Below are 19,200 nucleotides of genomic sequence, written 5' to 3' on the forward strand. Positions count from 1 at the left end.
ACCACTGAGTCATAATTTCACTTGTAACTTATAACAGTTTTAATACCAACTAGGATTTGTTTCTAAATTCTTTTATCGAATTGTTCACTGAAATCTTGTGTCCATTGCACTGTTACTATTATTGTAGTTTACAATACAATGTACCAAATCAAACACCCCTCTTTTCACCTTTTCAAAATTTTATTCCCAGGTCTTACCTTTTTATTGCAAGATTTTTCTATTGGAATATAAATGTTTTTCTTATTCATTTACAAAAATTATTTATACATTAATAAAAGTATTATTAATAATGATAGCTATCATTTTTTGAGGATCCACTATGTGCCAGGTAGTCTATTAAGGGCTTTATTTTTTAAATTCTTTTCAGTGAAAGTAGGTACTTCAATCATATCCCCATTTCATATACTAAGCAAGTGAGACCTAGAGAGGTAAAGTTAATTGCTCAACGTCACACAGCAAATAAGTGGAGCGGTCAACTGTCAAATCTGTGTGTCTGACACCAAAGTCCATGCTCTAACAGCTGCTCTGTATTAAGTGTCTGTCACATTCAATGCAAATAATTTTCCTGCTTTGTCATTTGCCTTCTAACTTTGCTATGACCTGTTGATGTTCATAAGTTTTAAATAATAATTTTATGTATTAATATTAATGTATTATTTTAATACAGTAGACCCACATACTGGCCGTCCCTGTATAGATTTTTTGGACAACACTCATAAGTGGAATAGAAGCTATACATTGAGCAGCATCTTACTTACCCTCCAGGTAAGAACAGATTAATATAATGCTATCTTTAATACTTTTAATTACCCCAATTACTCAAAGTATAACGAATAAAATGTAAAATGCATAGCTAAATGTTTAAAGGATTTGAGTAAGCTTATATAAATCAATAATATTTCTACATCAAGACTGTAAAATGGAACTTGAATTATAAAAACTATTATTTTTAAAGTGAAATCAATAGATTAAGCCCTTCCCAACCAAAGAATATGTATTTTATAAAAGAAGAAAAGAACTGTTTGGATGGTTTCAACTCTGGAAATACAGCCTTAGGTTTGCTTTTGGCTCCTAACTTCACTTTATAATGTTGAACAGGCCTTTTGGATCTTCCGCATTCGTGAACCTTGCCTTCCTCCGAGAGGTGAATCAAGTGACTACAACGTAAAATGTTCAACTTTATCCTTTGTTTCTGACAGTACTGGAGACCTGCTTTTATAAGCTTTCATATCAAACCCAGTGAACAATTAAACCAGGAATTTCCTCCTCCCCTCAGTAGATGCCTATTTCTAGAATGCACCCTTCACCTCCTAGATCCATGGTTTTTAGAAGCATGCTTCAGTGTTGTGTTATTCCTGACCCTCAAAGAGCCTCCCTTCTCATCCTGAAATGCTAAGATAAATGATTTGAGTGGCACTTGCTTTGACCACTTACATCTGGCTCAGCGAGATTCTATCCACTAGATTCTGTCCACGATATACTATCTATTTATCATTGATAATATGTGGAGATAAACTATTAAATTTTGATCATCTGGAATACCTGAAGAATAAAGTATTCTGGCTTAATTGAATTTTCTCTGTAATATAGAATTACAACACAAATTTCATCTCTCCCATTTCTTGTTTTTGAAAATAATATAAAACTAATCATTAATTTTCTGTCTAGTCATCTTAGTATGCTGAGTAAACTTTAATATTTTTAAAAATTCAATGTTCAGTTTATTTATTCATTCATTCTACAGGTATGTGTTGAGCATATATAGCAGTGCCAGGCCATGTTCTGGGAGAGAGATTGGAGCAAAAACTTTGAGGAAGTAAGTGAGTGTGTTGTGCAGAGATTTGTGGTTGATCTTTTGGATTCCTTCAAACTGAGTCATCCTATCTCTTCCACCTAAATAGGATTGGCCTTAAAAATAGTAAAAATGAATGTTCTCAGGAATGTGATGAGTGAGGGCAAACCAGAATGAAATGGTGAAAATTTTAAATAGCAGAATAATTTAATAAAAGGTACATTGGGGGCTGTAAGTTTAGATAGCTTGGCTTCACATCTTGGTTCTGCCACTTAATACCTTTGCACTGTTGGACAAGTTTCTTCACTTCTCATTGCCTCAGTTTCTTCATCAGTAAAATGGGGCTGTTAGTAGCTACCTCATATAACTTGTGAGGACTAAATGAATAAATAACATGTAGAGTACTTAGAACCATGAGTTGTCCAAAAAAAGAATTCAATAAAATCTAGTTAATATTTTGATTGTTCTTAGTTTTAACCTGTAATACAAAATGACAACAAAATGTTGCCAAATATATTATGGAAAGTCAGTAGATTACACAGTTGTTTTTATTTTTCAAATAGATATATAAAACAAATATGCCCACATTAGAGGGCTTCCCTGGTGGTGCAGTGGTTGAGAGGCTGCTGATGCAGGGGACACGGGTTCATGCCCCGGTGTGGGAGGATCCCACATGCCATGGAGCGGCTGGGCCCGTGAGCCATGGCCACTGAGCCTGCACGTCCAGAGCCTGTGCTCTGCAATGGGAGAGGCCAGAACAGTGAGAGGCCCGTGTACCGCAAAAAAAAAAAAAAAAAAATGCCCACATTAGAGAAGATTTTTAAGATATTGGAAAGGAAAAGAAAATCACTGGTAATCATAAAGAAAATTCCTTACCCTATTGTTATTAGCATTTTCTTCTAATTTTGTCTCCTGTGTTTCAGTTTTAAATCTTCAGTTCCACATTTCCTGCAGGGTCAAGCCCAAATTCTGTTGCCTGACCAATGATGATCTGCTTCTCACACCTTGGCTTTAACTCTCCCAAACACACTGTGGGATCCTGCTCCTATTGATATCTTCTTCTTTTTTTTTTTTCACTCACAGTGCTTGGTTCAATTCAGGTTAAAAAGCATTTATAGAGTTCTAAACTCTAAAGTTACAAACCCAAATCAGTCTTGCACTTTAAAAAGTGTTCAATCCAGTTCCCCATCTGACTAGCAACCCATTTTATTCCCTCTTTCTCAGTCTGTTCAGCAAGCAGCTGCTCACATTGTAAGAGCTGGGTCAAAAGAGCCCTCCTCTGCAATGCCTTTCCTGATTTCCTTTCCTAGGTGAAATTGATGGCTTTGGTTTTGGAGGGAAGGAGGTTTTCTTTGCAAAGTGGTACCCTAAGCAAATCTCTATAAGAGCACTATAATGCTCTAATGCATATACTGTTTCCTTATCTGTCTTCCCCTGTTGGACTATAAGCTCCCTGAGGTCAGGAAACAAGTCTAATTTGTGTGATAGGTACTAAGTAACATGATTGAAGCAACAAATCTGAATTTTTACATCGTTGTAATGATGGTATATATGTTCAAATTATATAGCCTATTTCTTTTTCACTTAACATTTTATCTCAAGTAATTTCCAGATTGCCACAATTAATATTTTAATGGCTTTTTAATAGTACTTTGAAGGTCAGTGCTGCCCAATAGAACTTTCCGTGCTTACGGAAATGTTCAATATCTGCACTGTCCGATATCGTAGCCTCTAGTCTCATGTTCTACTGAGCACTTGAAATGTGGCTACTGTAACTGAGGAACTGAGTTTTTCATTTTATTTAAGTAATTTAAATTTAGATTGCTTTCTGACTACTACCTTTTGACTAACAGGTGAGACACATTTATAATTATCACATTGTTATACAAGAGGGTGGTACTTGAAATGGTGTTTAAAATATTTTAAAGTCTGAATATGCTAATCATCTCCTCCTAAAATTTTTATAATCTTGATTTCTTTGAAAACTCGTACTTCCATATACGGTGAAAAAGTAAGTACCAACACTCATCCACCGAAGAAATTCCAATTTCATGGGCTATAACTAATTGGATATTACAAAATGTACCCACTGGTACAGTTGTTTATTGATGCTTTAGATTTTTGTATTTATCCTCCAGATGGCTTTTTATATTATTTCATACTAACACATGGTGACTTTAAAAGTTGTACTGTTATTTTATTTTTTTACTATTTTAGCAGGGTGTCTGATTTGTATATTTTAATTATTCCTTACATTCTAGTTCTTAAAAAAAATCATTAAATATACTTAATAGCTTGTGTATATATTATATGAAAAGGTCTTAGGCACAGTGGTCAATGCAAAGACTATTGAATAAACTTTACCAGATGTGCCTCTCTGAGTAAGATTATCTCTCCAGCCAAAGAGCAAAAGCTTGCTCTTGAAGAAAAGTTTCATCTGCTTCCCACCCGCTTTGAAAGATATAGTGCAATCCTTATTTAAGCAATTATAATATTCTGGAAAATATAGCCCAATGTGTTTTCCAAATAGGAAAAAAAAAGCAGAAAATTCTTGTTGGTTTTGAAATATCAGATGTCAGATTACTGCCTTTATTAGTGAAAGAGTGCTATCATTTCCATGACTCTTAAGCCACAGTAATCCACTCTGACTTGTATCTACACTTAAGACATTCTCGTAGTTACTCTTTTGGTTATATTTTATTATCTAATTTGTAGGTTATAATGTAAGATTCAATATACTGAATTATTGAATAAATTTTTCAAATTTGGGCTAATATTAATTTTGAGATGCCAGATAAACAAGATCATGGTCTAGCAGAACTATTAAGTTTTAGTTACTACTGGTCACCTATTTTGTCCAGATGTGCAAATACTATTGTAGGCAGAATTTTGAAGATGTCCCCCAAGACTCCCATTCTCTGGTTACTCAATCAAACACTAATCTAGGTGTGAAGGAACTTTGCAGATGGAACTATGGTTACTAATCAGCTCACCTTAAAATAGAAAGGTTATTCCTGAAATATGCAGGGGGGCCCAAAGTAATCACATGAGCTCTTAACAACAGAAAAGGAAGACAGAAGAGTCACTCAGAGAAATGCAGTAAAGACGGAGAAAGGATATGACAGGAGGGGAGCAAACACGAGAAGGATTTTTCACACCTTTGCCACTGACATGTAAGGGTCCAAGTGTAGGACTGGTGAGAGACATCTCAGGGTTGAGGGTAGCCCCCAGTTAATCACCAGGAAAGAAACGGGAAACTCAGTCCTACAAATACTGAAGTCAGGAACTGAATTCAGCTAACAGACAGCCTGAATGAGTTGGGAGGCATGTTCTTCCCAGAGCTTCTGGTAAGAGCCCAGCCAACTGATGACTTGATTTCAGTCTTGTTCAGTCTAGAAAAGAAAAACCAGCTCAATCAACCCTGACTTCCTACTTGTAGAAATGTGAGATAATAAATTTGTGTTGATTTAGTTGCTAAATTTGTGGTAATTTGTTATAGCAGCAATAGAAAACTACTATAGATACCAAGTTAAGCATTCAGTGATCTGGAGGGATATTGAATTGCATGCAAGTTTTTAATACATGTGTTTGTTTATTCACGATCTAAATATGATCTCATGTTAAAATGTAGTGTATTTTTTAATGGAAATGTTTCAATGTTTTCTAATGTTTACTTCCCCTTACACAAAAAAATCAATTTAAATTTATGTGATAGGAAGAAATGAGTTACAGGAAGGAACTTGTAACTTGCTTTGATCCTAATGTTTGGCTCATGAATGTACAGTATAAAACCAAGATAGATCAAGTGTTTCTTGAGAGTAGGGACCATGTCTCTTTTGTCTTTGTCTCTGTCTCCAGGTGGATACAGTGTAGGCATTTAATGAATCCTTCTTGAATGTTTTATGTATTGGTTTGTCTTTTTGCTCTAAGAAAAAAGTTACTTTAAAAACTCTATGTTCTATATGTTTTCCTATAGGTTATGCTTTCTAATCCAGTGCTAGAAAATCCAGTGAATTTGGAAGCAGCCCATATACTGATTAAAGATGAAACTCTGTACAGGCAAATAATTCTAAGACTTTTCCACCAGCCATTACAATGTAAGAAGTGCCTACTTATTGTTATTTGCCAGTTATTAATTATTTATAGCAAGTAAATGATCTAGCAAGTAACTTGTATACGGCAATATTTTCTGTATCCATTTTCAGTAATGAAATCATACTAAGATCTCTCCTACTGTACCTCTTTTTCAAATCCATCAGTATGATCCTTTTTTTTTCCTACTTGAAGAATAGTTGATTTACAATGTTGTGTTAGTTTCAGGTGTACAACAAAGTGATTCAGTTATACATACATATACATCTAGTTTATATATCTATTTTTTCAGATTCTTTTCCCTTATGGGTTATTACAAAATATGGAGTAGATTTCCCTGTGCTATACAGTAGGTCCTTGTCTATTTATATACAGTAGTGTGTACATATTAATCCCAAACTCCTAATTTACCCCCGCCCACCCCCTCTCCCCTTTGGTAACCATAAGTTTGTTTTCTATGTCTGTGGGTCTATTTCTGTTTTGTATGTAAGTTCCTTTCTATCATTTTTTTTAGATTCAACATATAAGCAATATCATAAGATATTTGTCTTTCTCTGGCTGGTTTAGTGTGGTCCTTTTTAAAAGGTTACCAAAAATCATAGGCTTAGTATCTTTAAAAGTAATGGTCATATGGGTGAATGGTGCTGATCAAAACTAGTCTACCCATCATAAAGATATGACATCAGTTTTAACTCTCTGATCTGTAATGGATATTTCTCTGACATCACCTTTAGCGCCCCCCAGATCTTACTGATCTGGGACTCCTTTCCCCTTGATTAGGAAAGCTTTCAGCATTTTTCTTTCTGGAGAGTTCTTCCTCCAGGTATTTCTTCAAAGAATCCATGTGGAAATGACATTTGAGCCCTTTCAGTCTTTCTGCTCTATTGACCAATGTTTTCCTGATACCCTCGGTCTGCTCACTCTCATCCTGCCAGCAACCTTTTCTTGACTCTTAATTCCATCGCCTCTACTGCTCCTGTGCTCTCTCTGCAGTTAGCAGAGCAATGCTGTTGGCCCCTTACACCCAAGTGAAGGTTGGGATCCTAGTGACGTAGCTCTTTCCTTTACATTCTGCCCCTCCTTTCAGCAGTGCACACAGTAACAGCAGCCTCACACAGTAACTGGCATTATCAGCTCCCCAATCAGCAGGCCTTGCTGTTCAGACTCACTCTGCCAAACTGATGTCTCTTGTGCTTTTTCTCTCCATTAGATGTCCACGATCTCTTCTTCCATCCCCTTCTAGGACCTGCCAGCCCATTAGTCAGGTCTGTACAATTTGTGGCTAAGTTCAAGTCCTCCTCCACAGGCCATCTGGTCAGATGCAATATTGATCAGGCATCTTTTCCAGTATCTTCAAATATGTCATGATTGTCGCAGAGTTCCTCAAAATTCCCTGACAATTTTGAGGCTGGTTTGTCCACAGAGGAATGGTACCACTTCACTCTGATCATATTTCTGACCAACCAGAATACTGTAGCATCCCCCCACCCCGTATCCTTTGCACTCAGGAAGTGTTTGTGGAATGAGCAAATGAATGATACGTATCCCTTTTGTCATGCACTACAATACTGTCATTACACAGAAATATTCTGTACAAAGCTATGTCCATATTCTGGTGAATGGAAATTTAAAAACTGGTTTCAAAGAATTTTCTTTGGTAAATGACTTTGGTTTTGCCCTGCAGAGAGAAGCTTTGGTAGGTTTTCACTATATGCTTTATTTTTGTTGGTGAAATATGTGGGAATCCAAGACAGCAAATAGTTTTCAGCTTGCCTGCCATCACAGCAGGACTGGAGTGGTACCTATAGTGCCAGGAAGAAAATGATTTTCTGCAGCTTCATAGGGAGAGAGTGCCGTGATACAGCAGAGGCAGCTGCTGTGGTGGGAAATGAAGTGCAGAAAACTGCGCTCACTCTAAATTAGATGGTAGCATAGTACCACGTGGTTTTCTGTGAAAAACTTCATCCAATGAGAATTAATTTCCTGTAACAACTTTGAAAAAAAAGTCTCCACTACGGTGCTGCAAGAATCAGCTTTCATATACGCTTAGTATATTAATAAAAAGGTCTGGAAAATGCAAAGGAGAAATTATCCCATTTTTGGATAACACAAAAGTGGAACAGATAGTTACTTGTATACATGAGACACTCAAGAGGCAGGTAACTGTATCATATCCATAGGCATTAATTTTTGGCTACAGCAATATCCTCAGTGCCCAGGTAGCAGTCTCTGGCTATAAGTATTGAATATAAATTTGTAGATTGAATGAATGAAAAAATATACAAAACTTAGATCCTGATTTTACTTCATAGTTTACAAAATGCTTTCACATACATTTATTCATCTGATCCTTAGCCTCTTCCCCTGAGGCAGCTGAGGATCAGTGATGAAGGGATTAGCCCAAGGTCACACACAGCAAGCTGCAGGGCCAGAGATCCACCCTGGGCATTCCCCCTGCCCCCCCCACCCCGCCCTGTGCCTCCAATTTAATGAGGTGAACATAAAGTCATTCATTTGGGATCAAAGAATTAAAATTTCCAAGTACAGAAGAGAAGAGACCTGACTTCATAGCAGACCTTTAGTCTATGAAAAATTCTTGGGAAGCTATTTGAACACAAGCTTAATGTGAAAAGCAAGTGCCCTTCTACCAAGCATGTGCAAAATTATAACTTGCCCGACTCTGGTTTGGTGGGCCCTTCTCTGGAATACCAGCCTTTTCCTTGGCGTGTTGACAAGAATGCACAAACTCTGAGTTCAATCCCGATTGGTGGGGACTTCCCTAGTGGCACAGTAGTTAAGAATCCGCCAGCCAATGCAGGGGACATGGGTTCGATCCCTGGTCCGGGAAGATCCCACCTGCAGCGGAGCAGCTAAGCCCATGTGCCACAACTACTGAGCCTGCACTCTAGAGCCCACGAGCCACAACTACTGAAGCCCACACTCCTAGAGCCCATGCTCCACAATAAGAGAAGCCACCGCAATGAGAAGCCCATGCACTGCAACAAAGAATAAGCCCCTGCTCACCACAACTAGAGGAACCCTGTGTGCAGCAGTGAAGACCCAACACAGCCAAAAAAACGATTGGTGGAGGTCCTGATGACCTTCCCATGTCCTGCAAGCCTCTTCTCCTTGTGGCCTGGACCCTGACTCCCTTACTTATAGTTTGGGTGCTCACACATACCAGACTGCCTGGGACAGTCCTGATATAATTGTTTCCCTTTCATTCTGTGTTCCAGTTTGGACAATAAATTATATAGTCGGTTGGGGTAACTGATCTTTTCTAGAAGCAAATGCCACTGTAGTTGCAGCATCACTAATGGTAAAGTCCATCAAGGTCCCAGCTGACCAAACATGAGAAAGGATTTTCCAACAATTCAAGTCGCTTAAGAATGGGCAAGGCCACATTGGCAGGTGGTAAACACCCTGTCACTAAAGGTGTGCTTTCATAACTAGTGTTCATTTGGCAGAGCTTAATTACTTGTTCAGGGATGTTGTCAAAGAACTTTTTGCCCAGTGTTGGGAGTTGGACAAGGGGATCTTTCAAGTGCCTTCCAAGTTATACTTCAATCTATTTATGAAAACTTGGAGGTCTGGGAGGAGACAGTGCATGACAACTGTTTTGCCTCCTAGATTCTGAGTATTGCTACTTCCTAATTTGTTACAAAGGGATTTCATGTACCCTCTTAACTGCAGTTTTACTTTACGAGTTTTCAGTTACTTGTGATCAACCATCGTCTGAAAGCATTAAGTGGAAAATTCCAGAAATAAACAATTCATGAGTTTTAAGTTGTGCACCATTCTGCGTAGTGTGGTAGAATCTCTTCCGATCCAGCTTCATCCTGCCCGGCATGTGAATCATCTCTTTGTCCAACATCTCCTGCTTGTTAGTCACTTAGTAGCCATCTGGGTTATCAAATAAACTGTCTGATATCTGAAGTATTGCAGTGCTTGTGTTCAAGTGACCCTTATCTTACTTAATCGTGATCCCAAAGCACAAGAGTGGTGCCACTGCCATTCAGATATGCCAATGAGAAGTCACAAGTTCTTCCTTTAAGTGAAAAGGTGAAAGTTCTCAACTAAATAAGGAAAGAAAAAAATAATACCTGAGGTTGTAAGAACGAATCTTCTATCCATGAAACTGTGAAGAAAAAGAAATTTGTGCTAGTTTTGCTTTTGTACCTCAAACTGCAAAAGATATGGCCACAATGCATAAGAGCTTAGTTAAGATGGAAAAGACATTGAATTTGTACAAGATGTTTTGAGAGAGAAAGAGACCACATTCCCATAACTTTTATGACAGTATGTTGTTAAAATTGTTCTATTTTATTATTAGTTATTGTTGTTAATCCCTTAACTGTGCCTAAGTTACAAATTAAACTTCATCATAGGTATGTACGTATAGGGAAAAAAACATAGTATATGTAGGCTTTGGTACTCTATGTGGTTTTAGGCACCCACTGGGAGGCTGGGGGAACTACTGTAAACTCATATGTCTTTTCTTTTTTCCAGTTTTTCCTAGTGAATTTTTATTTCTATATGGTTATATGGTCAAATTATATTATTTTCTCTTTATCATGTTTGTTTTGATATTTAAAACATAGGGTTCACATAATTTTAAAAACTTTGGTTGAAAGAAAATACAAGAATATAAAAATAACAAAACTGAATAATGGTAGCCAAGCCTAAGATAATAATTTTTCTCTTAGCCATGTGTGTATTCCTATAGCTTTTGTTAAAGGAGAATCATTCTACTAAGTTTCAGATTCTTATCTAAATAAAACTATAATATAATTACTGACAGATATTATGACAGTCAAAATACAAGAATAGAGAAGAATTATAAAAATATTAGGGAGAGGGCTTCCCTGGTGGCGCAGTGGTTGCGAGTCCGCCTGCCGATGCAGGGGACGCGGGTTCGTGCCCCGGTCTGGGAAGATTCCCACATGCCGCGGAGTGGCTGGGCCTGTGAGCCATGGCCGCTGAGCCTGCGCGTCCGGAGCCTGTGCTCCGCAACGGGAGAGGCCACAGCAGTGAGAAGCCCGCGTACCGCCAAAAAAAAAAAAAAAAAACAATATTAGGGAGATTATACAACTAATTCACATTAGGTACTTAAAAAAAAACCCTGATGATTGTGCAAATCCATCCCATCCTGCTTGCAATTAGGAAGATGTTGTGATAAGCATTTGGTTCTTCTTCAATTTAAGTTCTCTATTTGTTCACTTTTTTTTTTAAGTTCTCTTAACAATAGAACAATTTTAGAGGAACTTGTTTCTACAATTGAAGCAGGTGATGTCTCATAGGATTTCAGGTGTTGAGTTTTTTTCTCTTAAAGGGAGTGCTGGTTGTTAGGTATAGGAATACCCTTTCCTTTGGAAAATATTCTTTCTTGATGTCAGGAGAAAGAGAAATTTAGTCCAGTAGCTTCTCATTAAAGAACATGAGATTTAGCACCATCATTCAGAGCCAGTTCTTTTGTTGATGATTACAGTATTACTCCAGATATTCTGCTATCTACAGATGTCAGGAGATGTGGAAACCTGACTTTAACAGGATGGCCTGTATGGATCTGTTTACTGGAGTTACAGACCTTTTGTCTTTTTCATATTTCACTGCACCAGATGTTCCAGGAACTTTTCAGCAAAGTCTCTAAGTTGTTTTAACTAAAGATGTTAAGTATTTATTTTCTATCAAAGAAATATTTGTGCATAGCTTTAAAGGACAGATAACACCGATCAGTTTTTAAGGAAATATAGCAGACCTTGGAAGCCACACCTTCCATGGCTGAGAGCCGTCCCCACCCCAACAAGGTACCAACAGCTTTCAACACGTTTATCTGTTTCTTTTGGAATTCACCACTGTATTTCTAAGTTTATTCAGTACTAAATTTCTGGGTTTTCAGTTTAGGTATTACTTATGGGCTTCTTCTGAAAGATAAAGATTTAGCTTTTATGTGCCATTTCCACTCATGTTTTCTCTCCCCCATTCTCCTAGTATTGTTCGTTTACATTGATATGACTTAGTAAATATTCGTCATAGGTGAGCCACGAATGATTATTTTTCTTGTACAAATGGCCTGTTTTTTCATTCTCTTGTTTTTGTTTTTTTATTTGTTTTTTTAAAAAATATCTACCATTTATTTTTCCCCTAAACTTTCTGACAAAGCTGTAAAGACAAACAAACAAAACACACACACCAGGTATTCAGTCAGTTTCATTTTTTCCCTGGAAGACGTCTTTGCTGAGGCACTCATGCGCCTCCTCCTTTTCTGAATTGGCAGTTCTCTCGTAGGGATCCTGGGGTGACCTTTTGGTCTGCCTCTTGGATTGGAGCTCTTGCTTGATCCCTCCTTTTCCTCTTGGTTGGTTTGCTCCTTCATTTTGTTGGAACACTTCCTCCAGGAGCTTCCAAGTACATGAGAGCTAAATCTTTTATTACTTCACATGCCTAAAAATGTATTTTTTCCACTCTCATATGTTCATAATTTGGTTAAACTTTAGTCTGAAAATTTTTTTCCTCCTCATTCATCATGTAGGGCATTTCATAGGCTGTTTAAATCTCAAACTCTAATTCTCCAGTTCTGGACTTTTTTCTTATATGATTTCTTTTATAATACCTGTCCCCATCCAGCTTCCCTGTTCTCTCTTCTAAATCTCCAAAGATTTAGATGTGGGATCTACTGATCTGTTACTCTGATTTTTTAAGATCTATTTTCTCCTATTATCCATCTCTTTGTTTTTTTGTTCTGTATTCTGGAAAATGTCCAGAAAAGTATGTTCCTAGTTCCTATTTTCTTCCTGCTTATTTGTTTTGGTTGTCATCATTCATGATAATGACTTTACTCAGATATCTACTGATCTTTGACTATGCATCTGTATGATGGACACACGATGAATGAAAATCATTCATTGAAAAGGTTGGAAATTTTGGATACAGATTGGACTTGTTGATGGTTTTGTTTCATTATAGGGTTATTCAGTGGGGACCTGACCTTTCCTTTTGCTAAGCTTGACTATTTTTTCTGAGACAAATCCTGTAGTCTTATGCCTGAAGAGAGAGATGTTAACTACTTACACTCTAGGAGCTGGACAAAGAGCGAGAATAAGGAATCTTTCTTATCCAATATGATTTATTTGATTTATTCCCTGCCTTCAGTCCCTTACCATACGCTTGTTCTGCTATCTCCTGAATCTCTCTGGTTCAGTTTCTCCAGAATTAGACATACTCCCTCCTGCCTGGGCAGTGGTGGTCTTCTGGTTGCATAGGATGAAGGCTATGTCTTTGGTGTCCATGCTATACCTGTCAGTTTTCAGAGGTATCTGGTACCTCCAATTCCTGAGTGTTTCTCAAGTTCTGAAGTGTAAATCTGATTGCTTTTTATTGGCCTCCCCTCATCAGGTCGTTAGGTTTCAAATTTCTATGGCCTGTTAAGATAGTTACCACTTGACATCTGCTTTCCATCTTGAAAATTTTTCTTGCCATCTTTCTTTTGCTCTCCTTGAGGTTTTATACCTTATTTTTATTCCTTTCTTACCATCTTTTTGAGGCTTTGGAAAGAATGCACATAAGGCCATATATTCAGTCTTCCAAGTAAACGAGAATCTTTTCATATTTTTCTTTACAGCAAAAGATGACAGTTCTGAGTCACCTAAAGAGCCAGATAAATTTAACAGGTAAGTTTTTCTTTATACAATTTTTTGCCAATTTATACACTAAAAGAACTATTGATTTAAACTGTCTTTTCTATCATAATTATATTTTCATTTTTTTAACTTAGAAAAATTATTTTTCATTTAAATATATTTTCCCTTCCAATACCTTTTAAAAATGATGTTTTCAGGAAGAATATGGAGAATCTTGAATTCTTTCTAGTCTATTGAATTAAAATTGATGTAACTATGTTAGTTGCCTATTCTTTTAGTTTTTATTTCTGAAAAGGAAAAAAAAATGTTGTCTACATTATAGATCCAACCATTGTAGATCACAAAAATCCAAGCAATTTAGGAGAAGATGAAGTCCTGGAGGAAAATGATGAGAGTTAGGGCTAAAGCCATTGTACACTTGGGAGACCACCTGACAATGTGACATCAATTCAGCCTTGAACACCTGGACAAGGTGTAGGTTCTGCAGCTTCTCTAGCATTTCCATCAGCCTTATTTCGATAGTTAATCAGATGCAGAAAACAGCCAGCTTACTAGTGTTGACATAATACTTGATCTATCTTGGTTTTATACTATACATGCTCCAAAACAAGGATCCTCTTAGTGGATTAATAATAGTAAAATGTTCCCAAAGGACTGAAATCAAAAGGAGCCCTCAGATTGGGGCTCTGTCCCAGAATGTGAGACAATGTTATGTCAAGGGGCTCTGTGCCTGGAAGTGTTAGAAGCTCAGAATTAGAAGACCCAGAAAAACCGACAGAATGATTAATTGGGACCTGACAGGAAGAACGTTGACCTTGTCTGTCCCCTAGCACTCAGATGAAGACCAGCCAGTAGCAGTGGTGGGGTCTGTCTCAGGCAGCAGCAGGAGGAAGGGCAAACCCCATTACAGGGAGAAAACTTTGGCCCTTTGGTTCTTTGTCTGGGGCAATGAGTCCCTCATCAGACAGGCAGCAAGGTAACCAGATGGCACCATAAGGATCCAGCACTGATCACAGGACTATAAAATCTGGGGTCTGGGAGAAAGACTTTAACTATAACTTTAGTCAGAAACAACTCGAGAGCCATGGTGAGATAAACTTGTAAATGGTGTTATCTTGAAAAATCAAGATTCATGACAATGAAAGGAAAAAAAAGGGGGTGAAAAGTTGGGAGAGAGTGATGTCTTAACAGGTACAGTGAGATTCTGGGCAGAGGGAGTAACTAAGGTATTGATCCTAAATTGGATGTGAGAGTGGTGTGTTAGAGGCTCGGAAAGAAGGCCACTGCAGCTGGAACACAGCAAGGGGGAAAGGAGAGATGGATAGGAGATCGAGTAAGAGATGTAGACAGGGCCAGATCACTTAGAGCTTTATAAACCAGGTAAGGAATTTGCATTTCATTAACCTTGCAGTGGGAATCGGGACACAGCTGGACAGCTTTTAAGAAGGGGAAAGACATAACCAGATTTACATTTTAAAAGGACTACTTTAACTGCGATGTGGGGAATCAATTGTGAAGGATCTAAGGTGTAAGCAAGGAGAAGAATTATTGGGTTATTTTAGTAGACCAGGGGAGAGGTGGGGTGGTATGAGCTAGGGCTGAGGGCATAGATATGGAGAGGGAGATAAGTGGATGAATTGGATGGATTCAAGACTTAGTTTGATTGATGTGGGGAATGAGAGAAAGTGGAACCAAGGGTTATTACTAGATTGTAGTTTGAACTGGATGGGTACTGCGGTGACTTACTGAGATGGGAGAGATTGGAAGATCACACCACTGGCTGAAACTAACAATCCCAGTTATTGATGAGGCTGTGATTGCACTGTAGCTCTCCTGAATTGCTGTGTACATTGTTGTACCATTTGACATGCCCACAGCCAGTCTGGAACACAGTTTAGCAGTTTCTTATAATGTCAAACATTCGCCTGCACTCTAACCCACTCCTAAAGCATTTATCTTAGAGAAATGAAAGTATATATTCACCAAAAGACTTGCACACAAATGTTCATAGGAGCTTTATTCATAATATCCCAAACTGAAAACAACTAAAATGTCCATCAACAATCAACATTATATATTCAACAGTCGAATATATAAATAAATTGTGTTATAGTTATAAATTGAATACTCTCAGCAATAGAACTGTTGATACATGCAACAACATGGAATAATAATGCAGACATTATGTTGAGAAAAAAAAACCCAGAGTTAAAAAAGAGTACGTTCTGTACAATTCAATGTATATGAAGTTCTAGGACAGGCAAAACTAATCTATGGTGATAGAGATTGGATCAGTGATTACCCAAAGTGTCAAGGGAGATTGACTGGGAAGGGGCAGTAGGGAACTTTCAGGACTTATGAAAATATTCTATATCTTGTTTGGGCTTATGGTTATGCACGGGTCTGCTTTTATTAAAACTCCTCAATCTGTACTCAACCTATGCATTTTATTGAATGTAAATTAAACATTAACAAAGTTGAGTTTTGAAGGTATTCAACTAACTTTACAACTCTTTTAGAAATCTAAATTTACTTCAAATAAAATCTTTTTTAAAAAGGCATTCAAACTCTTCCAGTAAATAGAGACAGTGAGTATGCTACCAAACTTCCAAACTCTGATTCTATAATCAGAGATCATTACAAGAAAGGAAAATTATAGGTCAGTACCTCTTAAATCTGAAATGTATAAATCCTAACCAAAATGTTAGCAAATTGAACCCACTGATACATAAAAAGGGATAATACATCATGACTAAGTGAGCTTTATTTCAGGAAAACCAGGTTGGTTTAAAATTTGAAAATCAATCCTTGTAACTCACCTAGTTAACCAAATAAAGGGAAAAAAACCATAGACTTATCTAGGTGAATCCAGGAGACACATTTAATACCCAATCATGATAAAAATTCTCAGCAAACTAAGAATAGAAGAGAATTTCCTTATTTCAATAAAAGGAGTCTACAGAAATCCAACAGCTAACCTCACACTTAAATGTGAAATGTTGAGTGCTTTTCTCCTGAGTTTAGGAACAATACAAATATGCCCATCATCACCATTTCTATCCGGCATTGTACTGGAGTCCTAGCCAGTGCAATGAGGGAAGGAAAAAAACAAGTTATAAAATGTGGAAAGGGTAAATAAACCATCTTTATTCACAGACAACACAGCTATATACATAGTAAAATCCAAATGAATATACAAAGCTTGAAAATTAATAAGTAAATTTAGCAAGGATCCTGGATACAAGATGAATATTTAAAAATCAACTATATTTTTATATACTAGCAATCAACATATAGAAAATGAAATTTTAAAAATACTATTACAACAGCATCAAAATGTAACAAAAGATGAATAAGGCATCCATACTGAAAAATCACAAAATATATCTGAGAGAAATTTTAAAAGACATAAAGAAATAGAGATATACAAAGTTTGTGGCTTGGGAAAGACTCAATATTCTTACAGTGTCAACTCTTCCCAAATTATAAATTCAATTCAGTCTCAGTCAAAATCTCAGCAGCCTTATTTTTTTCTGAAAACTGACAAGGTGGTCTAAAATGTATCTAGAAATGCAAAGGGTTTAGAATAACAAGGCAATCTTGAAGAAGAGCAAAGAGGATCAACACTCTCAGAGATCAAGATGTATTAGAAAGCTAGAATAAGTTTCACTCTGATTGGAGCTATTTAGGTCAGATTCCTGTCCCTAAACTAGTTATCACTCAACTGACTTAGAGCCAGGGGTGGGGTCAGTCCCATCAGACCACAGGGCATGTACAGAATGGGAGAAGAATGGAACAGCTATCGGGGAGGCAACCACAATATCCACTGTGACAACCTTCATGTCTGTATTATTTTTATTGTACCTGAACCTTAATAAGTAAGACTTTGACAGGCACAGAGGGCAAAAGACTCTCTAATAGAACTGCTTGCACAGACATGGAAATGTAATATTGTGGTACACTCAGGATCACTAGGAAGTTCCATGTGGTGGAGCCTCTGGATGTGGAGATGAATGACGGAAGAAAAGGTTGGAAATGGCCAGATGATGAAGAACCTCAAGTTCTATTTAAAAGTTGTTTATGTGTCATCCTATAGAAGTATTTACCAACTGTGGAGTATTTATCAAGCAGAGGCATGATAACCTGGAATAGGGAGAGACTGAGGTAGATGAACAATTAGGAAGCTGTTTAGAGTTTACAAGAGAAAAATAATGAGGTACTTATCCAAGGCAGTTGAGGAGACCAGCTGACACTGAGTGCTGAGGGATGCTGAACCCTTCCTTGGCTGTTTTTATGCATGTTCACAACCACCACTGTAGAAAGTTCTATCTCTGGAAACGTGGGGACGTTAGGCTACTTGCCCGGAGTTACACAGCTAATAAGAAATGGTGCCTGAGTGTTTTAACCCAGACCAGCTGATTCCAGACCCTGTGCTCTTAGTCATGATACTGTTGAATACGTGACTAAATATCCAGAGATATTTAAGAATTTAGTCATTAGGCTTTGGCAATGGTTGGGATGTTGCTTCCATGAAATAGCACTGCCATGATTCTCTTCTTCCCTTAATAATCCTTTTGGTTTCTTTCACTGTGAATTGGTTTCTGCTCACTCTTTTCTAAACACTTACTTACTCTTTTGGAGTTTGTTTTCCCTAATGGCGTCATCTATCAACCTTTGTGTTGATTTGACCTAAATTTCTTATTTCCAGTCCCAATTTCTCAGTCACACTCCTAAAGGTCATCACCTACAACCCATGTTTAAAATTAAACTCATATTTTACTTCGGTTTCTCTAGACGCTTTCTATTAATAGCAAAACTAAGTGGTCTTCTGGGTTTTAGGAGAATATTTGACCCTCAAATTCCTTCACTTTTCACACCCTATCAGGCAACTGGTTCAGTCAGTTCTTTAGCATTCTCATAGATTCATCTCCTCCCCTTCCTGGTCTTTGCTCCCACCCTAGTATTAGCTCTCAGAATCTCTTGCCTGCATTACTGAATTTATCTCCTAACTGGTCCCACTACATTTAATCTCTCATATAATCCTCTCTGCATGCTAATGCCAGAGAAAACTCTTACTCAATCACTGATTTCATAGTTTACTTGCCTTACTTGAGAACTTCTGATCACTGTCTATCACCTAATATATCAAGGTTACTGAATCGACTCTAATCCATTCTCTGCCTAAATTTGAAGACCCAGCATTGCCTAGTTTCACCTATTTTTATCAAATTCCAATTCCTCTGAAATTGGAACTCTCTACTCTAGTCAATTATCTTGTTACTCTCACCTCTTCCCCCAACATCCTCTGTATGTAGGCCTGCACACACCATGCTCCTTGCCATCTAAGCTATTGCTAATACTGCTTCCCTGGCCTAAAATGCCTCCTTCCTTTGTCCCAGGTCCATATCCAGGGACTCTTTCCCTAATGGCTCCAAAACAAAATTATAGCTCCCTCCTCCAAATTTTTTTTGCTTATTGCCACTGCCAAAGAAGTATCTGTCATTGTAGTCTCTAAATGTCTATGTTAAATGATGTAAGTTTATTATGTTAATATATAAAGCTATTCTATTTACTAGTTCAGATACATATCTTATTTTACCAACAGGATAATAATAAGCTGTGAGGTTCAGTTTAAAATTATGTCTTCTACTTTTTCATATTCATAATGCCAACAAT

The 19,200-nt window shown here is 37.4% G+C and overlaps 1 protein-coding gene across 1 annotated transcript in view; it reads left to right on the top strand.

Moving 5' to 3' along the window:
• UBE2U (ubiquitin conjugating enzyme E2 U) overlaps nt 1-19,200 on the top strand; it is a gene marked incomplete at both ends in the record, with an annotated part of 40,515 nt that overhangs the window by 12,294 nt on the left and 9,021 nt on the right. Inside the window, 3 exons of the mRNA XM_079696944.1 lie at nt 668-765; nt 5,769-5,889; nt 13,506-13,554. Of these exons, the coding sequence (XP_079553070.1) occupies nt 668-765; nt 5,769-5,889; nt 13,506-13,554 (268 nt within the window). The remainder of the gene's footprint in view (nt 1-667; nt 766-5,768; nt 5,890-13,505; nt 13,555-19,200) is intronic.

Source organism: Hyperoodon ampullatus (assembly GCF_949752795.1).
Source record: "Hyperoodon ampullatus genome assembly, chromosome: 2".
Taxonomy (NCBI): domain Eukaryota; kingdom Metazoa; phylum Chordata; class Mammalia; order Artiodactyla; family Ziphiidae; genus Hyperoodon; species Hyperoodon ampullatus.